The following is a 27,231-nucleotide window of genomic DNA, read 5'->3' as shown; positions in this document are numbered from 1 at the left end:
AAGGGCACAGCGTTCAGTCCATCTCCTCCTGGCTGGGAAGCAAAGAGGATATAGGGAAATTACTGTGGCAGTGATCCTTTGCACAACTAGGGATTTATATGAGAATAACTTAAGAATTTATGGCATCCTTGGTCCCACCCCTTCTCATCATTTGCTGCTGCTGCCTTGCCTCCGCACACAGGACTGAGAGTTGGGATGGCTGGGTGATTGCAGGCTCATCTGCTTCCAGTTATCTGGGAAATTCTGAATTAAAGCCTCCTTCCATTGCTGTAGACTCTGACCTTTCCCTTATTGCTCTTATGCTGCTTAGGAGCCACCACGCCCCGTACATCCCGCCCCGCTTCCAGAGGCACCACAGCCACCACGTCTGCCCCCCGAAGCTGCCAACACTTCTCCGCCTCAAAAGCCACAGCTGAAGCTGGCCCGGGTACAGAGCCAGAACGGGATTGTGCTGTCGTGGAGCGTGATGGAGGTGGACCGGAGCTGTGCCACTGTGGACAGTTACCACCTGTACGCCTACCACGAGGACCCCAGTGCCACTATGCCCTCGCAGTGGAAGAAGATCGGAGAGGTGAAGGCCCTGCCGCTGCCCATGGCGTGCACTCTGACACAATTCGTGTCTGGCAGCAAATACTACTTTGCAGTCCGGGCTAAGGATGTCTATGGACGCTTTGGACCCTTCTGTGACCCCCAGTCCACAGATGTGATCTCTTCCCAGAGCAGTTAAACTAGAGATCTTTGGACCCGTTAAACCTGTCCTGCTACCAAGAATTACCCCAGTTTTGGGAGGGGTTGATCTCATGCATGTAATTCACCTTTAAATCCACTCTGCAGGATTATTTTAGACAGTTGTGTGATACACTACATCAGTTCAGAACCAAAAGATAAATAAAGTCTACCCTGCAGCAAGAGCCTGTTTTTTCTGAATAGTTCATGTCATGGGCCATTTGAAAATTTTGGTTTTCCTTCCATGACAGGTGTTCTACCTAGATACCTACTATCCTTTATCCAAGGGCATCCCAAATGCCTGGGATTCTGCTTCAGAGTGGAAACAAAATAGTAAATTGCAATTTGTCTTAAGCAAAAGATACACATCTGTAATGTCTATTGAGACACCAACACAAGGGCAAGAACGATCTGCCTCTTGCCCCCCACCATTCTGTGAACAGGCTGTGACATGATGGGTGATTCAAGGTCTCACTTTTTGTACTGGAGGCTCGAGCGGTCTGGTCTTACCTTACAAACTGTAATAAGCTCTCTGAGGGGAGGGAAGGGAACTTGAGTCTGGCCCAGTATGTGTGTAAATTTGGAGGTGGTGGAAAAAAAATAATAAATCACCCCACAACCTCCTACCTCTCTAAGTAAGAATGCTCCTCTGTTTTCACCATCCTCCCGCACTCGCCCTGGGAGCATTACCAGATCAGATCTGAAACTGGATTGGAAAGACTGCATTCAGACCTCACTAGTTCAGACAACTTCTCTGCCCCTCCCCTCATACATCCAGCCCTATTTTTTAGATTTATTTTGTGCCTTAAAGAATAATTTCAGAAATAAAATGTAGCTGGATACCTTGTGGTGTTATTTGCTTGAAGTTCTTTTTCCCTTTACCTTTCCAGTCTTTATCAGTGCTTCTCATTTTCCAGGCCTGCAGTAGTTATTATTTCTGTAAAGACAAAGTGTAACATCTGCTGATGGTGAATTTGTTCTTATCTGCAGTGTCATTCAACCCTTTCCTCACTGTAATTCTTGAGTAGTTGTTTTTGTCCTGTCAAGAATATTGAGTATACAGACATTCTTTTCCACCAGAGCCTTTCCTGGTTCTTTTGGGAAAGCTGTATGCTGCAATTCAGCCAAAGAAGAAACCCCTGTGGTACAGCACCATGAAAGCTTCTACCTGTTTGCACTCATGTGGATGCTAAGTACAAAAGGAGGAGCTGGCTTCCCAGTCTGCTTCTGTCTCCCATCACCTGCCTGCCTCTGCAGAAAGCAAACACAGCCAAGGGAGTTTAGAAACTATTTTAGACCAACTGCAAATGTTAATAGATGCTTTCATGATGCTTCTGAGATAATAAATTGGTGCATCTCCCCCACTATCACTGACATGTTAAACTTGCTGTTTGCAGAACAAAACTGTAATACACCTGGATAAGAAAGTACATGGAGGGTTTTGATTTTGGCAATTTTCAGTTGCACTGCTGCCCAACAGAACTAAACAATTTAGTTTAGAGGGGACAGTTTCTTTTTTTTTTAATCCACTTCATCATATAGCAAAGCTGCATTTTTCCATTTCAATGCTCTCTTTCTCAAAACCAACATGTTGGAAGTGTGAAGCAAGATTGGAAAAGTGTCAGAGAAATTAAATCCCCAAACAGGGCTCATGAAATATGCTATGAGATTATGGGTTCTGTAGTTGTTCCTTTTTTAAGAAATTTTACAGTGATAGAAATGGCACTGTAGACCTCTGTGTGGTTTACTGCACTACTTCATGTAGCTGGGAGTGTCACTTCTGTCAGGTGAGTAATGCATATTCTCTGTATGGAAAATTGCATTTAAAAGTATAACAGTTCTGTCCATTTGGGCAAGCAAAAATTCTGGCTAAATCCAAGTGTCATCAGAGAAGGTTCACACTGTATGAAAAATACATAACCTTTCCTTTGATCTGCAGTTGTCCCAGTATTTCTGGTGCCAACAATCAAAAATACCTTCTATTTTTCTATGTTCAAGTAAATGTTCTGTTTGCTTATTTCAAGGAATAATTATTTAATAATGTATTTAGTCTGTCTATGGAAATAGACTAAATGTGGGTTCTTACAAAGACAGTTCTGTAGTAGAGATTAGAACAATTCTTTCCAGTTAATGGCTATCAAGTCCCTTGCCAATTTTTTGTTAATGTGTCTTTGAGGTGGTACCAAAGAGCCATTGGCTGTATCAGTACTATGAATTTTTATGGTTTGAAAGTTAAAATAAACATGAGGATACAACCTTGAACTTACGCCATTTATTTAGTTGTGATTCCAGTCCAAACTATACATGAGCTTTGCTGTAGCTTAAGTTTGCATTTAGATCTCCCTTATTCTTAGGTTTGTCTTGTTTGGGATAGGCAAGGGGTGCAAGTCCTGCATTAGAATTGTTTTCTTTCCTCCAATGAAGGTATTATTAGGGATGGTCTGTCATTCCATTTGGAAGTTTTGTGGGCTGCATCATTAGAGAAAGAAAACTCATATTTATTTAGTAAAGATTTAGTTCTTCACTGAACTGATTGTAAAAACTGGCTTCTGTCTTAATAGATCCATTTCTGGTCTGTGTGGCAGCAGTTCCGTTATTCTGGCAGGATTTTGCAAGGCACCATTGTTGACCAAAGACATTGCAGCTCCAGGGTGAAAGATCACTTCCCTGTTGTTTCATCCCAGCAGGGCTGTTAAAGGTCTGATTTCAGTATCTTGAGCAAGTACTGGTGGTGAAGTACGTGATAAAGCATGGCTTGACTTTGAGATGCCCAGTTTGGTGTGGAGACCTTCAAGGGAGCTGGTCCCTAAATCACTGATGCTCAAAGAGAGAACGATGCCATTTTTGTGAAGTCACTGTCACCATGGAGCAGATCTCTGCAGTGAGTTTGCTAACAGGAGTAGTGCTTAATTCCTTACCTCATGGCACTTTTCCCCATGTAGTCGAGTGGCTGGTGGTTTTATTATCCTTTACCTCCCAGAAAGAATAAAGATACTGAGAAACTAAATTTCTGCAAGCAACAGTGAATCAGAAACAATTTGTTTCATTTGGAAAACTTTATTTGAAAGTACTACCAAAATATTTGGCAACATTCAGTACAGGTGTGTTAATAATGTGCTTCTAGATTGGTCTCTTCATTAATGAAAAGAGTCAATTGCTGAAGCCGTCCAATAATCCACTTTTAAATATGCCAAAAATTTCTATATGGCTTTTAAGTGGAAGTGTTGGGTTTGGTTTCTTCTCTGCACTTCATGCAAGTTTTTCCATCTTTTAATAGCTTGGTATAAAGTTGTTCCTGACTGTGTTTTGCTGCTGCCTCCGGGTACATGATATTCCAGCAGTACCACCTTGGACTGACTTGCCCATGTTTTAGCAAACACAGCACTGGCTACAGCTGTGTTTTCCATCCTCATTTACTTTCTGGTGTGTTTTAGGTTTGGGTTGTTTTCTCTGTGTGATACAAGGGCATCTGGATGTCCAGGTTGAAAGTAATTTGAGTTAGTTCATCTACTTGGGAGAGGAGCCCTGCTGTGGAGTGCTGATGGCAAAATGCTGTTCTGCATTTCTCCTAGTTACAGTTTCACTGGCCTCCTTTATATTGCTCTATGTCTAAAAAAGTTTATTTGATACAAAACCATAAATCCTAGGAAGGGACAGACTGCAGCTACAGCATCTGTACTGTGTCTGCAGTGGCAGCTTCAGAAAACACAAGGCTGCAGATCTTTCAGCCTGTGATTATTTCCATGCTCCCAGCAGCTTCCCTGTGAGTAGCAGTTGGTCTCAGACTTTGCTCCTTGCAATTGTTTGTGCTGCCCTTGGCCTCGTTAGATCACTGAGCACAAGCACTGAGACACCCATTCCCAAGGCTTTTAGCACGAAACATCCATGACATTCTCCCTGTAAAATTAAGGGGTCTTACCCTGCTTCCTTTGAAAACAAAGGCAAAACCCCTGAGTCTTCACCGGGACCACGACTGAGCTCAGTAGTAGGATCTGAACATCATTTTGTAGTGTAACAAACAGTCACTTCGGCTCTTCCTTGATGCTGTTTGTCTCAAATGTACAGTAAATTAAAATTTGTATTAGATGTAGGGATGGGTCATGTCTGTTCCTGCTCCCTAAACAGCCATTCCCCAGGATGAGTATTGCATACACTGTACAAAATCAAGCTGTGATTCTGCCTTCTTATAAACTCTTTGAGTATTCTCCTTTTGTCAAAAATATCTATGCAGATATTTTAAATAGAAGCTTGATATATTAAATATATATTTTTTTAATTTGTTGATTTGGGTAGGGGTGGGCATTGTATGAAAACATCAGAGGGAGAAGAGATCAAGTGACACTAAGCCAGCCCTGCCATACAATCTGTTCCCTTCCAAACACCTTCTGAGAGAAGGAAAAAAATAAGGATAGGTAGGAGAAAGCAAATCAATTAATTTTCCTTATCATCCCTTTTAAGTTAAAAATGCATCTTTCTTTCTCATTGTCATTAAGCAGGCTGAGCATTCTTTTCTTCTCTTTTATACACATATACACATATATATATGTATGTATATATATATACACACACATATATATATTTAAAATGCTGTCTTAAATAAATAGGGTATAGCTGTAAATAAGATAGCTGAGTAGTAGCTGTTCAGGCATTCCTGTTCAGCTTTAGTAATTTATTGGCTATCAGGAGTCAAATGTGCAAAATCCTTTGTTGGGAAACTCCAAAACTGATTTCTTGCTTTGTTTTGCAGCTGGACTTGTAAATACAAAAGAAAAACTGTAGGACTGATTTAATGTCCAATTTAAACTGGGCAGTTGCCAGCTTTCCCCATTTTTGTATGTACTGTAGATTAGTGTGTGTCTGTGTTAACTGTAGTGGGGTTTTGTCTGACAAGCCTGGAATTTATACTTTGAAATAAAACTACTGGGTTTTTAACATTTTGAGTCATCTGTGCGTAATTTCTGTCACCTCAGGAGGCAACTCTCTCAAAAAAGAGCCCATTTTCTTCAGAGGTGTTGCCACCTTGCTCAAGTAACATTGAGCAGCAAGGGTTTGGCTCTTGGTCAGTCCCAGCAAGCCAACAGCATGGTGTTCCCCTCACAGAAGGAAAAAACCAAAGCAATGCTCTAACTTCAGGAAAGTCACCTTCCATGCATTTCTGCAATGCTTGGACAGACAGAATCAAGTGGCGTGCACCCCAAAGTTGCCCCAGACGGATACAGGAATGGAAATCCTGTTTGCTGGTGCTACTCTCCTTGCCCTCCAGGAGGCCGGGTTTGACTTGTGAAACAATGGTCATTCTTTCAGCAAGAGGCTTTGGACAAAGTGCCGGAGTTTTTCAGAGCACCCTTCAAGCATGAGGGCTGACTCACCCGGCCAGGGAGCAGCTGCTGTGCACAGCACTAAGTGCATCACTCGGGGATAATGAAATCGGGATTAATAAAAGCATGTTTCAGTGCAGGCATCATGAAGGGCTCTCCCCACCCAGCTCTTTCTCAAGGGCAGAAGCCAGGAACAGCACCATGACAGATGTTGTGCAACTCATTTGGGACCAATAAACAGCTGGACTAGAAGGCAGTCTGGGAAAATCTGCCTCTTGGACCCAACTCTGCTGCCAAATGGTAGAGAACTCAAAGTACTTAGAACATGGAGTTACTGACATGCCTACCCTGAATTAGTGCTGAGCCTGTACTTCAAGGGCATATAATTAATTTGTGATGGTAATAATTAGTTTCCTTGCACTTACTAAAATTTGCTTCAAGTCACTGACCAGAAGATGATGGACTCTTGTGAAGTGATGCCTCAGCACAAGCCCACTTGAAAGTCCTGAGTTTCTCAAGCTACCTATTTAGACTGAGTGTATGTACTGCACGTAGCATAGAACCTGTGTTTTATCATCAAATACAGCAAAACTACTCTGCTCAAGCACTGCTGTAATTGCAGTTCCTGCAGAAGTAAAGCAAAGTGAGAATGTGAACCTGCAAGAACACTTGCTGTTTGCTGCACGGTGGCTCTGGCACACACTCCATGGTAGGTCTGCAAAGAAGTGCTACAGCCCCAGAGCAAAATGTACAAACAGAAAAGTCCATTTCTGCACACCACTGATTCCTCTACTAAGGAAACTGAAAAATACCCCAGCAGCTGCCTGAGAAGCAAATCTGAGCCAGCAGCACAGCACCAGGACACTGCCAAAGGAGTGCTGTTGGTTTCTCCCTGGAAGTACTGTGCAGTCTGGCCTGGGCAGGCACTGGTAAGACCTTACCCAGGTGTCTCCTGCTACAGAGCAGGGGGAGCTGTGCCAGACTGTGGTCCCTGTAAGAGCTGAGGCCGTGCAGGGTATGACCAGTAGAACCAGGAGGGGTGAGTTTGCTACTGGATTTCAGAAAAGGAGGATGGTAAAACATGTGAAAGTTTGCATTAGATGTGACAATTTTGATGGTCCTGCTAACAGGAGTAATTTCCTCTAGGCATTGACTGAACAGGATTTTTCATTATCGCAAGAGAGATTTATCCCAACCACCTCCCACCTCCATCTCTGCACCAAGTAAGTCCCTCTTCAGCCAAACCTGGAAACCTGATGTTAAAGAGTCAGAAGCCACAGGACTTGGAAAAACCTGGAAGCAGGGTATGAAAAAGGGGGCAGCTTCTGCCACAAATCCTCTGCTTAGAGCATGCCTTCCTTTTTTTTTTTTTCCCAAGTGGGATCTGCAGAAGGAAGTAAGATACTCAAAGAGACCTTTAAACTTCACGCAGCCATCTGAGACTGAAGCTGTCAGTTCTTTTGCACCTGCCTACAGGGCCATGCAGCCCTATCAAAGCCTTCTCTTCTGGTCACTGATGCAGCTGTACAGGGAAGAGGAACTGGCTGCTGTGGTCAGGACTGGCAGATCAACCCTGGCTGGCCTGCCAACAAAGGAAGCACATAGGACAGCACAGCAAGAGGAAGGGCAAAAAAAAATAGTCACAGGCACATCGATTGGAGTCCTAAGGCTCACAAGGTCCCACTGATGTAAATACTTATAGAAAGGGACTCTCAAAAGTAGAGCTCTGTTCTCCCACAACTCTGGCTTGGAGCACAAAGCAGGACACGCCTCAGGGTAGGTGGCTCAAGGTGAGAGAAGGCAAAGCTGCCATTTCCAGGCATATTTGCCATGTCATGGGCACTTCACATGTACCACATAGCTCCTCTCCCTGCACGTGGAAGCATCTAGCTGGGTCAAGAACACTGTTCACTGCAGTAATCCACTGGCAATTTCCTGGTTCCTGGGGACCAACTTTTAAACAGTATATAAACTTGTCTGAAAAAGCAGTAAATACATCCCACAGTGTTGCTGCATTGTCTTAGGAGTGACAGTGAAGTCAAGCCATCCTCCAGCCCCTCTGTGCTTCCAGTTTCAAGCAAGCAGCTGATTCTTGGGCCTCTGTTGCTGGCAGCTCAGATCCTTGCTCTGCTCTTTGTGACCCAGCTCCATTCCTTATGTGTTATCCTTAATGCTTGTTGCAGCCTGTTCGATCCAGGTCAATTCAATCCAATCTGTGGCAGTGGCTCCACCACCATATGGAGAAGGTCTCTGCACACAGCATCTCACACCTACCTCCTTCTACCTCAGCAAACAAATTACTTCAGTACCTTCATGGATTTTTCATCATCAACAGCTTTGCTGTAACTTCTGGTCTCCCTCTTCCCTTCGCAAAAATCAGCCTACAGTCACAGCCAAATAGTTAGGGTAGAACCTCACCCATATTGCAGTAAATCACTCCCTTCCCCATCACAGGAGCTAAACTCTAGAGGCTTCATTAAAACCTCACACTGCTCGTCATTCTTCACCTTCATAACACAGGGCAGTGCTGTGCACTGTTTAGCTTGGACCATCAAGGACATGAGGAAAGAGCTGTTTATTTTTTTTGACTTAATTACACATAAAGCATCTAGCACAAAACAGCCCAGTGACTCGACTCCTTGGCGTAAACACAGGTAACTAAGGGTCATGTGCACAGCCCTGGTGCTTACAGCCATCTGTCACATTCCCCTGCCCCAGCCGAGGGAACGAGCAAAGATGTTACCGAGCAACTGCATGGGCTGATCCCTTCCAAGAGAGAGATCCCTTGTAAGAGATCCACTGCGTCACACTGCTGTCTCTGCAGCCTGGGGCAGGGGCATTTCCAAAGCATCAGGCTGCTTCCCTTCACCCTCTTTTGCAGCCTGACATTGCCAGCTGCTTTGGCCACACAAAGGAAGTCTTGACAATGCCACTGAAAGTCACATCCTGTACACTCCACACTGATCTGCCATGGAGAACACACCTTTGACTTTCTCTGCTAGTGACATTCCTGGATGGGAAGCGACTTGCAGCACTGAGACAAAAGGCAGACATCAAGCCAGCACTGAGGTAAGGCCATCATGGCCCAAAGCAGCCACCTGGCTTGGCTCAGCCCTGAAGACAGGTCCCATGTTGCTACTAGAAACAGATCACTCTCACTGGTGGCACTGCTCCTCACTCCTGCTCTGGGAACAGCTGTGATGATTGCTCAGATCAACAAAAAGCTGTGCCACTTGCTTCTCATCAATCCTAGTCAGAGGAAGGGCCACCCGAACAGCTCAGAAGAAAGGAATGTGCATTGGGCTGCAGTGGGGCAGCCAGTATCAGTACAGAGTGCCCAGCAGGCAGGACATGGGAAGGCAGGTAAGGCACAGGGATGTGGACATCCAGGTCGATTTATTACATACAAGAAATAAAATTTCCATTAATAAAAACTCCACTTGTGGCTCTTGATGCTGGTTTTACAGGATTGGCCTCATGGTGACAAAATCGAAGTTGTATGACTCCGGCAGGCCCTGGTGCCGTGTGCGGTTGAACCGTCTCCAGGTGAAGACAGGGAGACCGCCCTGCACCGGAGGGCCATTGATGGCAGAGGCTGTGAACGCTGCAGCCAGGCGGAAATCTGACACCTGGAACAAAGGACAGGAACCCGGGGCAAAAGGGCAGCGTGAGGTTTGACACGTCCCCATCCCAGACAGCAGGAACAGCTCCAGGAGATTTGATAACAGTTAGGTGAGGGAAGCGAGCAGAGGGAAACACGCACAGGCAGCAATTCCTCCCCTTCGCAGAGGCATCTCTGGCCATGCAGCAGCCAGTGCTCAACGACAGCAGCAAAGCACAAGCCCACACTTGCCCTCTAGCCCTTGCACTAGCCAGGCTGAAAGAGCGAGTTCGTGCATCTGCCCGCAGGGCAAGCCTCCCTGGGTTTATGGGGCTACAGCAGGAAGATGAGGGGGTCTGGTCTAAACTCTGCTGCATGTTGAGCACTTGGGCCATCCTCTGGGGCATATCAGGGTAATTCAGGAATGGGGAAAGGCAGCACAGAGTTAATATTACTACCCAGACTCTGCCCTGTTCCTTCATTGTCTCCAAAGAGGTTCCCAGCCTGCTCTACCTTTCCAAACTAAGACCCTAAAATTGCCTGTAGGGTTTACAGCTAAAACAGGTTTGGCCTCCACTCTGGGTTATTTCTTTCAACGCCCTGTTCCACCCCCAGCCCAGCCCATTCCCCTTGCCTAACCATCTGGCTAAGACACCACAGCATGCACTGATCACTCACTTACCAGACCCCTCTACACACCCCTTTTCTGCATTCCTCTTATATTACCTAGCTCTGGGAGCCTCCCACTACTGTCCACTGCAACAGGCAGCTGGCTGGACACAGCAATGGAGATACCAAAATAACCTCCCCAGGCCCATCCTAGCAACCAAACTCGTAATCCAGAAATGCAGCAGGCTGGGCCCCACAAGAGAAAACACTGTACAACTTCTCAGCACACCAGGGCTGCACAGTTGCTTACTTGGGCATTGCTCTTCACAGTGAAAATACCATATAACCTGCCTAAAATAAATGCTGCTTTCTCCAGGACAGGGGGTCTAAGGATTTTCCCACACCCCCCTAAAATGCAAAACTTCACCAAACTTTTCAGAAAGCAGTTTTGCAGACAGGTGGAGCCCCAGAGCAGAGTGGCTTAATAGAGGAGCTAGGCTGCTGTAAATGTAAAGCTAAATTGAGACTGCAGCCACATTCCTGTGGGCTCTGGGAAGCACCCACACAGTCCTCATGAACAGGAGGCTGAGGCTGTACAACAGTCTCCTTCCCTGAGTGAGCTGAAGACTCATTTCCTGCTGTAAGGCTTTAGGGTTTAACCCCTGAACACCACAGGATCCCATGGATGTAGTTGTTTCATACACCTCCCCCCCAAATCCTCTGCCACTGTGCCAGGACTGATGTCAGGGACAGGAAATAAGACTGCAGAGAATTCCCATCTGAGGATGTGCCCAAGCACTGGGACAGCATGAAAAGAGGGAACAGACATGCCTGGCCATGCTTGCTCTAATGCAGGGAAACATGCTACAGGTCTGACAGGAGCTCAAACAGTCTGCAGCAAACATTCAGCAGATGTTGAAATTGAGGTAATTTACCTTGGAGTCATAGCAGCCTGCAGGCACTGGTAAAGAAGGATTCAGGTCTTCCCGGCAGCAAATGGTGTTACAAGGATTGTGTTCAGCATAAGGATCACGCTGATAGTCTGGGGTGAAGTGTGGTGGGAAGGGCAGGAAGGAAGGAAGGAAACAAAAGAAGTTAGTCCCCTAACAAGAAGTTGATGCTGAGTACTGGAGCCACTAAAAGTTGGGTAATTGCACTCTGTCACATTGCTCTTGTGCTTCTCCACAGGTACAAGTCAGTGCTCAAGACAGGACATTAAGTAGACAAGCTCCTAATCCAAGACCATACAGCTACTTCTGCATCCCAGGGGCACCACTGCCAACCTCTAACCACAAGCATCTGCAATTCCACCTGATGAAATTCCACATGACGAAAGCTTGTAGAAACTTTGTCATGAGAGAAAAGCAGAAGAGAAAGGGAAGTGGCAGGTAGGGTGGGGAGAGGGGGAAATGCAGCAATGAGAGCCTTTGTTTTCCTGCTCTGGATTAAAATAAGTGTCAAGGACCAAAACCTTCGAACACCCACTGCAGTAGCTGCAAGCCAGGAGGGGAAGGTGGACAAGCCTCAGCATCTACGAGCTCACTGCTACTCACAGTCCAGACAGGAATGATACCCCACCCTGGGAGAGGCCTCCCAAACCTCAAGCCCAGTAATCAGCAAGCTCCCTATAATTGGGACTGAAAATACAGTCTATCAGTACTGTGAGATGGGTTTAGCCAGAAGTTAATTAAGCTGGGTTTAATCCAGTTAAGAAGAACCCTATCAGGGAAAAACTACAGAGCATTACCTACTGTCCTGGTTAAACCCCTGCTGGCAACTAAGTACCACAGAACACTGCTCATCCACTTCCCTCCAAACCCCACCCCTCATGGGATGGGGAGCAGAATCAGAAAAAGGTAAAAACCAGGGCTTGAGATAACAACAATTTTAATAACTGAAATAAAAGTTAATAACAAAAATTTTAAAGGGGAGGGAGGGAGGAATAAACCTCAAGAGAAACAAGTGATTCACAATACAATTGCTCACCACTTGCTGACCAATGCCATGCCCATCCCTGAGCAGTAATCAGCCCCTTCCAGCAAATTCTCCCCAGTTTGCACAATAAGCATGAGGTACAATGGTATGGAATACCCCTTTGGCCACTTCAGGTCAGATGTCCTGGCCATGCTCTCCCAGCTTCCTGTGCACCTGCTCGCTGGCAGAGCATGGGAAACTGAAAAGTCCTTGACTTATCAACAACTAAAACATCAGTGTGTTAAATAATGCTTAAACTATCAACATTATTCTCACACTAAATCCAAAATACAGTACTGTATTAACCACTAGGAAAATTAACTCTGTCCCACCTGCAAAAGACCATTTGCCTGACCATGGAAAAAGACCTTAAGTTTTACAGTAAATTCTCTGGTCTGATCTCATCTAACTGTTGCTTAGGATTTAAGGCTTTCAAGATTGACAGGCTGTAGATGTATTAGGTGATAGCAGCCCATAAAGACTCTTGGAGTACTCTCTCTTGGAGTCAGAAGATTTCTGGAAAAGTCAAACGGCAAGCCCAAGGAGGCCCTGTTCTTGATAGAGCAATTTTAGCCCAGTTTCCTACCTCGAAAATAAGCTTGTGTTACCTTTTTGCTTTGTGCGTATTCTGCATTTAGGGCAATATAACTGATCTGTAGGAGAGGCTGCAGCTTCCCACTATAATCCAAGAAATAAAAGTAACACTGCTCATGAAGATCAGCTCCACAGTACACAAGCATGTGTCTTACTGTTGTATCTCATGATGTACTTCATGCTTTCCAAGTTGGTCACCTTGCCCTGGTCTCGACGGAAGATTTTTGCTCTTGGAGCAAGCTCGTAGGAGAAATCCATGCCATACTTGACAACGTATGATGCATACCCACTGAGATTGTAAATCTTTTCATGGAAAGGGATATTGTACGAAGGCCAGTAACCTGCCAGAGACAAACCCCAATCTGTTAATCACTTAGAAAAGCTGGATGCTCTTGCTTGTATCAGAAAAGAAAATCAGTAATTTTCCATGTTGCATTACTTTAGCAGCATGTCGAGGAACAACACAGAAAACTGGTTTGAACACAGTAAGGCAACAGTCCCTTGCAGCATGACCAGGGTTGACTCCCAGTGCAACACCACTGGAGACTGTGTGTACCCAGGCAACCCGCCCCCAGACTTCCACCCTCAGGACTCATCCTGCAAAACAGCTGAGATCAGACTTGCAGGAGCCTGAGGTGAACATGCAGCGTGGCCACAGCCCTCTTGCAGACGTTTCCCTGCTCAATCTCAAAGGACTACAAGATCATTTATCTCCACCAAACTTCAGAGGGGTTTGAATTCAAACCTTGAGAGGTTTGAATTCACTCTGGTTTTGCCCCCTTCCATCTCACCAAAGCAGAGTAACACACCATGCTGAGATGTCAGGGATGGACTGACACACAAAAACACACTCGGACCACAGAGCTACTTGGAGTGAACAGCAGGCATGCCAGCACACACACGCTTTGTGCAGTGGGGATTGCACAGAGTGATAAGAAAGAAGGGGGATTGCTGCACAGTTGCCAGTAGCTGCCTTTGAAGGTTAAGTGATTCATCAGCAGAGCAGAGCCCTGCTCTAACTTCTCCAAAAGCAATCCTGCAGTTTTGTTAACTCTGAAGAGCAAAGGATGCCAGGCAGAATTCCAGAGAAGAGTTTTAGGTGACATAAAACTGCCTGAAACAAGACCACTGTAGAAAGCTATTGTAAAGAGCCCAGAGACCTTCCAGGTCAGAATCTGGGTATAGGAAGTCCTGGAATAAGTAAGAATAGATACCTATACCTTAACATTTAACTTTTTCTGGTTTTTAGGCAGCAAGTATATAACATGAGCTAGGCCCAAGAGTAGCACACTTTCAAATTGTCTCCAAAGCACTAACATTCCCTGTTGTTCATTCTCACACATCGGGATCTGGTTTAGAGATTTACTATCTAGGCATTGGTAAATGCAGGGCTCCACATATTAACATCAGCCCAGCACAATGTGAGAAGTCTGGCTGTAAGGTGCTCAAGGAAGTCACTGGGAGCAATACACACAAATACAAACCAGACTTCCTGAAGGACAGATACGCAGACAGCATAAGCTATAGAACACTGCCGGAGTGGAGGCCTCACCAGCTTGGGTCCTGCCTAGGATAGGGAAGACAGGAACACCCTGTCTGCTGGCATTTGCTTACGTGACCTAGGAGCCTACCTGAAGGAAATAGGTTGTGTACAGGCTATGTTGTAATACAGGCGTCCTTCAGAAATTAGCAACTTTCCAGCCTCTAATGATGCAGGCCAGAGGATACAGATACATCAGCTTCCGTTTAGTTGTGATTCAAAAAGGTGCTATTGTCTCACATGAATGCAGTGCATACAGATGACCTCCTTCTCCCACCTGGAAAAACTTTTTGTTAAAATTGCTAAAACAGAGGAAGCTATTGAACTTCTCCTCCAGCAAGAGCTCTTCTGTGTCTCAGGCTCTGCAAGACTGCAAATCCCATGCAGAGAGTGCAGCAGTCAACCTAAGCCAGGCTTTATGCAAGGGCTGATGTAAGCAGTGAAACCTGGTAGGGTGCACAGCAACAAAAAAACAAGTCAAGAGAGACTGTAAGGTTGAAAGTGGGGGAAGGGGGATGACATGAAGGCAGCAAAAATTCCCTGAATCAAAATGTTTTCCTCCTCTGCCCATTCAGAGCAAAAGGTATCAGTAATATTGAGAGAGAGAGCAATGACAATATTGCACATATGGTAGAAGACGCTCAGATCCCAGGTTTTGCTCTGATGTGTTGCTTTTGATGCATTACTCATTCATCATCAAGAAACATGAACTGCAGCCTGCTCCTGTGACCTATTCTTTCACCAAAGACAGTGTTGTCCTCCTTCACCTCCTCTAAAGGATTCCTGCATTTTTGTTGTCAATATACAGAAAGCACCTGGACATCTTTGCCTGGAAAGGACAGTATAAGAGGTGCCTGGTTTTGAGAACTCACCTGCAGTGGCCTACAAAACAAGATGACAGAAGCCATAAAGAAAAAGACTTTCGATTTTCAAACCTGTATAAGGAAATGCTTCCTTTTTCCTCAGTACAAGGCTTACTACAGCAATACCTGCCTTTGTTCACCTGAGATTTCAATTCTCATTCTCTGTTGTTTCTAGGTTTATGTTTCAAAGAGATTTAAAAAGCCAGTGCTGGTGGCAAACTCACTCTGACCAAACCAGAGTGCCCAAATTGCATTATCTTTGGACACCAGCAACATGGCAATGATGGAGTGTGCCAGGGTCAGCTATTCTACAAACACTAAGCCAGCACTGATCTTGAGAAAGGTAAACCTCCTTCACTTGAGCTGCTCCAAGCATCTGGGAACAGGGCAGGGGCCTTGATGGGACTTGTCTGGTGTCCTGCATGGCATGGAGGACAGATCTGCTGCTTACAGGAGCAGTGTCGTCTTACAGCAGCTGAGGTCTCCAATGCTGCACTTCGGCAGTGCTTAGCCCACCTTGTGGGCTGAGGGCTGTTCTATTGTTTAAGCTCCCAGAGACTGACTTCTCTGTTATCCAACACACACAAGGTACCTTTAGATATCTGGAAAAAGACACACTGTGGGTGTGAAGTAACGTGTAACCTCTAATATGTGCTACCACCTTTAAGAACAGAGTAGCTACAACATCTCAGAGGGAAGAAGTGGTCACGGTGTGCCCAAGCCCAGGAGGTGTGCTCAGTCCTACAGGGAATGCCACACAGCTGCTCCAAAATCATTGCTGAAAAGGAACTCGGGGTACCTGCCAAGCCCGGCCTCTCTGCACAGTATAGCACTGCCATGACAGGGTTGCAATATTTCCAGTGCCAGAGCTAGAGGGTCTCCATCAACTTCTTTATCTGCACCCCACACACAACACAGCTGTGAGAAGCCCAAGGCAAAGGAAGCCAAAAGAGCCAGATATGCGTAAGGGAGAGACATGGGACTTTTCCAAATTATCAGTATCTTATAAAACCATACTGACAATGTGGCAGTGCCTGGAATAAGCCAGAACTTTCCAAGAAGCTAGACACAAGCAAAAATTTCAAAGAGAAACAACCCCAGCTGCTAATATAGACAAATTTCCCATCGTTTTGATGATGAGCAATTCATCAATTTATCCCCTCAGCATGTGATTAAAGGAAGGAGCACAAAGCACCAGACACACTTAAGGCTCAGGCTTTTTGTTGCTGACATAAGTGTCTAGTAAACACTTGTGAATTAAACCTGACAGTGAGTGTTTTGCTTCACCAAGATTTTTGTTTGTTTTCCATCAAGTTACTGCTAGTCTTGCTAGGGAATTAAAGAACCTTTTAAAGAGCAAATATTTATCAGAAAACAAAGATCCAGAAAAGTTCAGGAGATGAATTTAACGTAGAACTTCTTCGGTATTCAAAAGTTCATCTTCTTGCAGGGTGACCCATTCAACAACCATTTCAACTAGCATTACAGTTATTTAGTACTGCTCCAAACAGATCTCACATTTTCCCTCATCAGTCTCTACAACAGGGCAAAATATTACCAGAAAAAAGGCAAGGAGGCAAGCAAGCAAGGAGACAAAGTCTATTTTTCCCTCCTCTGCTTCTAGGAGACACAGATGCTCACTGCATTGCTGCCAGAGCGTACCAGATAAATGAATACATTGCAATTGACCCAGCTATAGAGGGCTGCTCACACAAAGCTTCCTTAAACTCAGGACTAGTGTTCAACAAACCCTTCCCTGGTACAAAACACAATTCTTAGCTGGCATCAAGAGATGGTTTTCCTAAGCCAGTAACTACTGTAGGAGCTATTACCTTTCCGGAGAACATTTGTTTGATCAGAATATTCCACAAGGGTTGGGATCTGCTCAACAATGTACAGTGCACCATCATCAAGGCTCCTCTGCAGCTTGACCTTCTTCAGGTCTAGAACCATGTACTGATTGTTGTAGGTTCCTAGGTATGAGAGCAGAGAGAGTTACATGTCCTGCCAAGGGAAGCAAACGAGTACAAGAGGTAGAGGGAACACATCTCTTTTCCTAAGATGCATATGAAGGCGTACTTACCAGAGTTGCACTTCGAGAAGGTCTCTGCCCAAGTTTTGCCATCCTTTGCCATCATGTTGGCAATGCGGACCCTCTGCCAAGCTAACAAGGATTCAGGCACCACTTGCTTAATGAGGGTTTGGTTGAAAACACTGTTGGTAGTCTGCAACATTACCAAGCCGCTGCCTAGTATGTAAAAGTCATCCAGGGACACCAAAAAGCCTTAAACAGGAATAACACAAAACTTGTTATCTTTGTGAAGCTTTGATATACTCATAGAACAAAACAGAGAGACAAGCCATGAGGATATGGATGAGTCAATGCATGTGTGTGTGAAATCAAACTGTACAAAGATTAAAGATGAGGTAGTAACTTCTGCAAGGGCTTTAGTCCCACCTGTCAACAGAGTTTGAAATGAGAAACTGTCACACTTTCAAGACACCTAATTCTTTGTCTAAAGCATTTGCTTTGTATTTGTATGCCAAGCTTAGAAGCTGCTCCATAAGCCAACCTATGTCTTATTCTTATGCTGAGGATTACAGACACTAAATGCCTATCGAGTGTTTCTAACAAAGAAATGAACTAAAAAGTCCATAAAAATTCAACAATGAAAACCAAAGCAAAGTACAAACTCCACAAAGACGTTTTCATTAACCAGTTTCAGTTTTAGATTTTTACTCTGTAAAGACAACAGAAATTAATTTAATTAATTTGAATTAATCCCCTTAATTAACCCCTTCTGTATTAAATCAAGCCAAAAAACCTTTCTTCTAGTTTAATCTTTTCCCATCTAAGTATTCTTAAAAGCATCTCCAAGAAATGGGTCTCTCTTAAATCATAAACCACATCCTGTATATGAGGAGAAGCTCTACCTATTCCTCCTTCTGACATATTGTCACTGGGTTTTTTTATGCCTGCCAGCTCTGCGAAGTGAATACAGCGATGGATCTGTGGGCAGGATTCCCTTCCAGGTTACATGCCAACAGAAGTACTAAGTCCAGTTGCAAATCCTTCGCCAGGAGGTGGCATACAGAGCTGCAAAGGTCAGCTGTGCCTTGGGTAGTGTGGGGACTACTTGTACAGCAGAAATAACCTGGCTTTTAGATTACTCAGCAGATACGTGGCTGCCAGGTTAGGGAAGAACGGTTGTTAACGGAGCTCCTGGTGGGGAAGTCATACAGAACCTAAACTCTTGTTAGGAAGTTTTTAATCGTATCAGTCTTCAAAGAGTACAAAATGCTAAAATGCTGTGCAACACCATAATAGCCGAGTTCCTCTATGAAATCTCCCACAGCAAGCTTTATTAATGCAATCTGCAAACAAAGGTCACCAACCTATGAAAGCAAGAAAGACAACCCAGCTCTGCCTCCTATTCCTGGGCTTTTATCAAAAGGCAGACCACCTTCAAGCAAAAGTAATGTTTAAGGGCTCTATTTCAGCAAAATTTCTTTCAAGTAGCAAGTTCTCAAATTAGAACAGATCCAGGAAAATACACTGTGTGGTCACCTGTTCTCTAAAAAAATATCAGTATAAAATAGACTGAGCACCCTGGCAGCTGGTATTTTACTCATTGGAAGAGAGTCAATACATTATGTACATTATCAGCAGAGATCTCTCTCAAGTAAGTAAATACAAGAGAAACATCCTAAACTTGGCTCTGACAATCTATTTTATACAAAGACATGGGATACTCTAGCAATAATCCGCTGCATAACAAGTCAAGTGGTGCTTGCCCAAACAGAGACAATAATTGAAATTGTTAAAACTGTGATATGAATTGAGCATCAATTCCTGTGGGTGACGATGCCAAGTGTCCCACTTCAAAACAAACAAAGTAGTTTCTTTCTTCGATTTCAATTAATAGCTGACATAAAACAGAAAAACTTGACTCAAAGCAAGTGCTAACACAAGGAATGATGCTGAATTAACTGAAGGCTGAACTCCACAATTCAAATAAACGGCAAAGCTCAGCTAAGCTGAAAAGAAGGGGATTTCCTTCTGGGCCTTAGTATTTACCAAGTTTTATCCTGCAATGTTTTATAACACAACATGCCCTCCATGATACACCATTACTAGCCCAATTATTCCAAGATGGCATTTACCATTTTGACTTAAGGCACAGGCAACTCTGAAACAAAGGGAAGCTAAAACACAAGCAACAGGTCACCCACAGTAAAGACATCCACAAAAATAAAACCCGGGAAGAGAAGTCTAGAGATATCAGCAGACCTTTGATGTCCTCTTTTGCCATTCTTCTAAGTGCGTATGAGAATCTGTTGTGCTTGAAGGTATTATCTCACTGTACATTTCTTCTATTTTTTTTTCCTGTAAAACCATCTCTGTAAACCCACACTCCATTTTTGTCAGAACACTCAGTTAATTTTTTTTTTTAACCCCTTCCTCCAATGAACCTGACAACTCCTACATAGAAACAAGCAAAAGTACTTCTGATAGCATCTTCTGGATCTGAGCCATTTAGATTCAGTTTCCAAATGCCACTGGAAAACTGAAGTTTCCAGAGTCTGGAGTTTCACTCATCATGACATTAATCAGCCAAGCAAAGCAAAGCATTTTTGCAATCTGAGCCGCAGTGTTCTCCAGAAAGCACATCAAAGAACATGTGGGTGGCAGCAGGTTCCCTGCTGCTATTGTTCCAAAAGAGGTAGACTGCTGACTTCTGAACCAGACAGCATCAGCTTTTTTGGTGCTTTAAAAGGTCATTGTGCTCATTCAAGTGCAGAAAGGGTCAGCTTTACAGGCTGAAGTCAAAGCTATGAGGTCTAGCACACCGTTCAGGGATGGGAGTAGCTCCTGGCTGAGATGCCCAATGCTCTGGTGTATAAACACACTTGAACATGGGAAAGTAGAGGTATTCTCTGGATAAGTGGAGAACCAGTAGCTGCTTCTCATGTCAAGACCCATCAGCTGCCTTCCTTCCACTTGCACATCTCTCCTAGGCACTAAGAAATAGCACATCCCACACTGTAGTTCTGATCTCATGTCCAAAGTTCACCAGACACTTTCCTTTGCTTCCCTCCAAGTTTTAAACAGATGTTGGAGGAAGCAGAGAAGCAGGAAATGGTCTGGCAATACCTCATGAGCAAGATGGATCCCTGAGAACAAGGGCTACCACCCCTTCCATGGTTTGCTCCTCCCAGCTCTTCCTCAAGCTGTGGGGAAGGAGAACACTGCACTAACACCAGATTATTTCAAAGCAAGGGACACAAACTACCTCTCTCTCCTGCCTTAGCAGCACATGTATAGTCATCCATCAAGACAACCTGTGCCACCTTACTCCCATATTACAGCCTAGCTCAACCAAGAAAGATCCCAATAGCAGACCAGAGGAGGAAAGGTAGAAGTAAAATTCTTCAACTCATCTTCTTCAGCTATTTTGTTTAAACTGCTAAAATCAAATTAACAGACTTTAAAAGACCGTGGGTCAGCACAGAGAAGACAGTTCAGTATCCAAACCAGAGTGCTTGGTCACAATGGCACATTCCTGTTCTTAAATGGAGTTCAAAAGAGCTCCATCCAAATAGATGGACATCCTGGAAGCTGCAACCTCCCTGCTATCCAAAGAAAATGGCAAATTTTACCCGTTAGTTTGGCTCATTTCTTTGAATGCCTCAATGGGCAGTGTAAAGAAGTGACTGGAGGCAGGGGGAAAGGGACACAGAGGGAGGAGAGGTGCAGGTTTCTGTCTGATCCATCACTAGATACGTGGTATAAAACATAGCACCTACCTTGTCTCTATCATCACTTTCTTAGTCCCCCAAATGAGCACAGCTTCACTCAACATTTGTGAGGAACACTAACATTCTCTGTACAATTTCTCTCTGCTGTGCATTGACTCACCAGCCACAGGAAGTACTTATGTCCAGAGCTTGAAAAAGACAATGAAACTCAAGCTTTCCGTTCAGAGACATTCCTCCTTTCCAAAGTTCACAGAACTGTCCTACATGCACCTCTGCAGACAGAGACTATGAGCAGAGTTCAAGTGAGGATTAAGGTGATTTAGTGCAGAAATGAGCAGCAAGTGAAGAAATGCTGCAAAAACAGAGATTACAACTCCGGTTAATTCCCATTTGACTGTGCCTCTGCAGAACTACTGCTACTCCAAAGGAGAGAAAGCAGCAAAGAGAAGATATGCTGTTAACAATGGACATTTGAACATGGTGGCAAAACAGATAACTGCTGGGGAAGCTGGGAGGGACTCTGTAATTCCTGCCTGTCCTCCTACCTGCTCAGTCGCAACACGAGCAAGGAAGTACAAGGCCCTCCAGCTGTACCACAGTGCACACCCCAACACAAATCACGGCTAGTCAATAGCCTCAGAACCTCTAAACTGAGTCAATACAAATTTTTGCAGTCTAGTTTTATTGAAATTCAATAAATAAATAAATAATATGGATAATTTTACTCTGTGACCCCAGGAGAAATCATGGATTTGGCACATTCCTTCTCAGAAGACAAAGGACTCCTTAAAGTTTTCCGACACAGCTTTTGGACAGCAGCATAGTTTTACTTTATATCCAATCTTGTTGGATGACAAGAATCTTTGAATAACTCAGTTAAGTGCCACTGAAGGCCTGGAAGGGCACCTGTCTTTTAATGCACTCTGTTTCCTCCAGAAGTTAATACTTCTATGTTCATAGGATCGTGTTACTATTCAGGAGAGATCACTAGGTTGCCCTTTCTTACTGGTTCTTAGTGTTCATCAGGACAGAGAATAAGAGCGGGAATATTTATGCAGGGAGACATTAGGGAGACATTAAAATTGTTGAGTTGAACCATGGCCAGGACCTGCAGATTCCAGAGTCAGATGCTCTGAAAATATCCTCTCTCATCATAACATGGAGCAGAGGAATTTGGCAGTTGCCGCCTTCCTACGTGATGTCCCTAGCACATTACTAAGCCAGTGCTTACTCATCCCATGGAAAACTGCAAGTCTGAACTACACTCACAGCTAATGCAATTTGCTGCAGTCAATGGACTATGCTTGTCTAGTGCTTGTGATAGCACCCTGTAATCAGGCAGCCAGTGAGACACTTTGCATACCACAAGCCTCTCAAACTTCACTGTAGTCATGGAAACTATGCTTTGCAACAGTTCTCACTCAGTTTTGTTGGTACACCTTCCCACATCACCATGTCAGAGTCCACACGGCAATAGGAGGCTTTAAAAAATAAGCCATCTCTGCAGACCTCAACACTCTCAGGAAAGCACACTGGGATCTTGTTCACTAATGAACAGACCATAACCATTTCAGCAAAGCAGTAGCTGATTTTCAGGTATCCTGCCACACAGTATGCTTTATCAGTCTGAATATTTGTATTTCCTTATACAAAGAATCCACAAAAGGAACAACCGAAAGACATCACCACAGACACCCACTAAAAATAAAATAATAAATACTCTGTGTGGTTGATCTTGATCCCCAATTTTGAATCTGCAGCACAATGCAGCACACAACAGTTGCTAAACAGAGCCACACTCTTGTGAAGGGTAGTGCCATCATCAGTATTTCAGCTGAGAGACATGAGAGCCAGAATAACCTTGTGAACATTCACGTGATGAACAGAGATCAGAAACCCTTGCTTTCTTACCAAATTACAGAGGCTTGGCAAGATTTCTTGCAACAAGTGAGTGAAATTCCTCCAAGGCAATCACAGATAACCCAAGCTCTTGAAAGGCTGTACACCTAACAAACATTCAGACTACCTCTACCCCTCCCTCAAATTAAAAATCTCAGTTGTCAGAAAATGTTGCATTCCTGAGGAGGATCACTGAGGAGGATCAGAACCCCAAAGAAAAAGGCTTGTTTTCAATGTGAAATGAATGCAACTGCTTTTCAAAACATTTTCCCAGTCACAGTCTCAGGAGTCCCTGCCATGAAAGACCCCTGCAGTAAGGCACCGTAACTCAATAAAGCATGTTTTGAAATCATCAACCAACAAAACTTCACGAGAATGAGATAGTCTCCTACAGTACTTACTTCACTTAAAATGTTTTATGGAGATTCTTACGTGTTTAGGTATTTTTGAACTTGAAATTTCACCTCTAAAAATTTATGCCATGTCAACTCTAAGAGGGAGTCATAGATTTGGTTTTTCACCTTCCTGTTTCTTGGTGCTCTTCTGTAGCAATAGTACATATTTTGCCACCGAAACATTACTTTCTGGCAGTTTCTAACATTTGGCCTAATGTTCCCAAAAGAGACTCTAAATATTTTGGCTGGCTATATTACTGACACACCAAATAAGCATTAAAAAATATTTTTACAACAGCTTATAGAGAAGCTGGAAGAGGAAGATGGAACAACAAAACAACTAAAGGCTTCTGAACCCAACATCAAAGAAGCCAATACACTTTTGAACAGCAAGTGTTTGATACTCAGTAATAATCCCATTACACCACGAGTCATGTCACATTGGTGAACAGAAGTGCTCAAAATTGTCATTACCAAACATGCAAATGCTACAGGCAAGGTGAGGAGTCCAACACTTGAGATGACTGCAGACTACATAAGCAGAATTCCAAGCAGCATGTTTGTGCCAGAGGTAAAATATTTAATCAGTGCTATTCAGAGCACTGAAGGTGATTAATCAACAACAAAAGACAACAACAACAATATGATGTTCAAGACAGAAAATTCAAGGTGGCATTTTGTCCTCTTGGTGGCTGAAAGTTTCAAGGTATATTGAAGCCAGTGCTTGTTGAGTTACCATCCTTTTCACAGCCAAGACAGCCACAAGACAGTAAGGTGGTCCATGCCAAATTGAATATCTACATTGTTTTGGTTTTTTTGACTTTACCTGGGTAACTACTGAATGAGACACGGCTGGTGCTGGTGTATGGATCAACTATATTGAAGTTCCAATGCTTATATATTCTCAGTGTGGCTGCATAAGTAAACCAGCTGGAATGGGCAAAATATATATTCTCATATCCAGGCAGAACCTGGAAAACAGAAGCAGAAAGATGAATAATTTCAGACCCCACAGTATTCTGCATTTTTTCTACTTGATAGAAACTAGGAGAACTACTTGTTTTAAGTAGTTTGATTAATTGCATTGTTGAAGAAAGAGCAGATTCTTTTGTTTTTAACTGTGTACTATATGAATTTCTGAAACCTCTGGAAACAATTCTTGCCGATGCATTATGTTCAAAATAAAACACCTTGGGGTTATTTGGGATACCTGCATCACATGGTATGTTTTTTCTCCCCAGTTTCATTTTGAATATTTGTATTCACACATTCAGATCAGATCTTTGCAAACATATCCAACATTAATTTAAAACATGCTGTTTCTGTGATAATTCCCCTAGTTCACTTTGAGGTGAAGTACAGAAGCACTTACAAATGCAAGTAAATTCAGTTTGAAAAGGTAAATATATATATTGATAGTACATCTCTTCAAAATATTTCCCTGGTTCTATGATCTGTTGTAAGCTCAGAAACCTCTTGCTGTAGGCAAATGCTTCAATTAATGTTTCTCAATTTAAGATGAATATTGTTGCTCTGCAATACATGGAGTCTCCAGATGCCACTTAAATCCTTAATAATTTTAACTGAAAAATGTAATTGCCACCATGATGCATCAGTCACTTATCTTAAAAATGTGGGAGATTTTTCTGTCATCATCCCATTGGAAAGACATTCAAGGGTATCACTGACTATTAACAGAAAACATTACCCACTTGCACCCATTTGTTTTTATGTTAGCACCGTCCTTTAGTTTAAGTAATCCCTTTCCTTTTCTCCCTGTTTGCCCAATGTATTTGTATTCATTCACAATACCCCTTTTCAGACTTCACTTCTCTAGGTGAAATGAGTTACTCTCTTCCAGTCTCCTCTCCATGGTAGTTCCTCATTCCCTAGTAATTCTAGCAGCTTTTCACCATCCATCTCTGTGGTTTTGGTTTGGTCTTTTCCCTCCCCTTGAACACAAGTGAGAAAAACTGGATTCAAAATCCTACGGAGGCACAAATGTCAACTGCATAAATGCAACTTGATCATTGACAGAAGTCTCTTTATGCACATGCAACACGAACAGGGAAGACTCCAGAAACGTACACTCATGGCACTGCAAATCAACAGAGTCACTGGAGATTAAGTTCTGGTGCTCACCTTGATCAGTGCAGAGCAGTGTCCCATGTCCCACTGATATCTCCCATGGCCTCCTGGCTCCACATTGCATTGTCCACCCCGTGCAGAATAATCAAATAATGCAGGAATAAGGTCCAACAGGTCTCCAACTGCATTCAGAAACTGGACATCAAAGTTGCTCAGTGGCTGAGGAAAGAAGAAGAAGAGAAAAAATGCTTTGAGACAGAAAAGCATCAAGACAACTTCAGTGGTTAGAATTTTTCTTTTGCTCCCAAAGGAAGCTCTTGTATGGTCTATGAAATGCCTACTGACAAGGCCCAGATGCTCACACTCAGTATGGCCCCAGGCACTGAGGAAATTTCAGGGTCTGGTCCTTGTGGTGGCATTATCAATGCTATGATTTCTGAGGCAAAAAGGAAGACATAACTGTAGCTTATGAAACCTTAGTGTGTGTTTGCAAGCAGCATACCCATCAGTCTGCTGTTACTGGTACACTGAGCTAAGATTTAATTTTTTTTGTTTATCTAGATGTCTTTGAAGAGTCTTCCACTAATGCTCTTGGGAGCTCTTGGATTTTTATAAACACTGCAATTTAAGACATCCTCAGGACTGAGGAGGAAGAAACAAATGAGGGAAACAATGTTAACAATACCAGTCAACCTAGCTGAAAAAGGAAAGTCAGTCAAAAGGCACTCTGCTATGTGCTTTTGAAAACTCCATATGGCTGGAGCTATCCAGGGTTAACAGGGTTAACTACACTCAGCTGGTTCTGCAACACACTCTTTAGAACCTCGTCTTACTTAGCCTCATCAAAATAAGAGCTTAATAGTGGTTTAACCTCAACCTTCAAATACCGTTTTCTAAATCTTTCCTGTTCTTGATTTCACCATGCCTTTACTTAAGGCAAGGCTTAAAGAAAAGGAGTCAGAACACACATCACTTTAGGGCTGCGAATAGTAATTTTATAATGCCACAGAACCATATGGCAAAGAAACACATTGCTTGCAATATAAATCACTGTTACTAAACCATATAGCTGACCTCTCTACAACCCCAATGAAGGGGGACAAGGAAAAATTAAACAGCATCAAATCCATTTACTTTTTGTTCAGAAGGCTGAATTCTGTGTTATCCATCTGCTGTTTTGGCAGAGAGAATAACCAACAGGAAAACTAGAAATAATGTAAACACCAGTCCATGTATCCCATGGGAAGGAATTAAACCTTCCCACAATGCTTACAGAGACAAGCAAGAGAAATAAGCCATTCTGACAACTAAACCCATTTGTGGCAGAAGGCCCCAACAGGGGCTATAGTCTGAGGAAGAAATCCAAAACAAACTTTCATGTATGTCACATTGCTTTAGTTCATCATGTTTTTGCTGTAGGATCCAAACAGGAAGCAACATCAAGAGACATGTCTCTGGATAGTTTTAAGCAACTTAGAGGTACGAATCAGTTACAAACCAGTCACAACTTCTATTTCATTGGAAACCATATAGAGAGACTTGGCACTGTTTAAGCACCATTTTTCCCCATCCAGCTGCACTGAAAACCCACCACAAAATAAGAAAAAGCCATTTTCCAATGTCTGATTCACATGGGCATCCCTGTACAGTACCACCAAGAAGGGAGCAAACTGGGTACATATCAGATTGCTAAGCTAGCCCCAAGACATTTTAATTGTACTTAACATCCATTTGCTACCACTCCATATTCTCCTTTGTAAAATCTGCCTTCACTGTAGGATCTTCAGGCAGCTACATTGATACTGCTACAGCATCAGCCAGAATTGCCTGTGTATTTTTTAAGTTTCACATTTCTATGCTTTCT

General features: G+C 43.5%; 2 protein-coding genes across 8 annotated transcripts in view; one reads left to right on the top strand and one right to left on the bottom strand.

The window, feature by feature from the left end:
• The window catches only part of ATF7IP (activating transcription factor 7 interacting protein), a 92,130-nt gene extending 82,817 nt beyond the window's left edge, over nucleotides 1–9,313 (top strand). For all 6 annotated transcript variants that reach the window (XM_082280205.1, XM_082280207.1, XM_082280208.1 and 3 more), the window contains one exon: nucleotides 311–9,313. In XM_082280205.1, the coding sequence (XP_082136331.1) occupies nucleotides 311–727 (417 nt within the window). In that variant the 3' untranslated portion in view covers nucleotides 728–9,313. The remainder of the gene's footprint in view (nucleotides 1–310) is intronic.
• Nucleotides 9,314–9,423: 110 nt separating this feature from the next.
• PLBD1 (phospholipase B domain containing 1) overlaps nucleotides 9,424–27,231 on the bottom strand; it is a 38,839-nt gene continuing 21,031 nt past the window's right edge. For both annotated transcript variants that reach the window (XM_082280210.1, XM_082280211.1), the window contains exons 5-11: nucleotides 25,422–25,586; nucleotides 24,106–24,250; nucleotides 17,309–17,509; nucleotides 17,058–17,198; nucleotides 12,978–13,163; nucleotides 11,190–11,296; nucleotides 9,424–9,673 (exon numbers count right to left, since the gene is read on the bottom strand). In XM_082280210.1, the coding sequence (XP_082136336.1) occupies nucleotides 9,506–9,673; nucleotides 11,190–11,296; nucleotides 12,978–13,163; nucleotides 17,058–17,198; nucleotides 17,309–17,509; nucleotides 24,106–24,250; nucleotides 25,422–25,586 (1,113 nt within the window). In that variant the 3' untranslated portion in view covers nucleotides 9,424–9,505. The remainder of the gene's footprint in view (nucleotides 9,674–11,189; nucleotides 11,297–12,977; nucleotides 13,164–17,057; nucleotides 17,199–17,308; nucleotides 17,510–24,105; nucleotides 24,251–25,421; nucleotides 25,587–27,231) is intronic.

This window comes from Coloeus monedula (genome assembly GCF_965178545.1).
Source record: "Coloeus monedula genome assembly, chromosome: 4".
Lineage (NCBI taxonomy): Eukaryota > Metazoa > Chordata > Aves > Passeriformes > Corvidae > Coloeus > Coloeus monedula.
The sequence above is the reverse complement of the archived record's forward strand: the minus strand, read 5'-3'. Positions and strand labels throughout refer to the sequence as shown.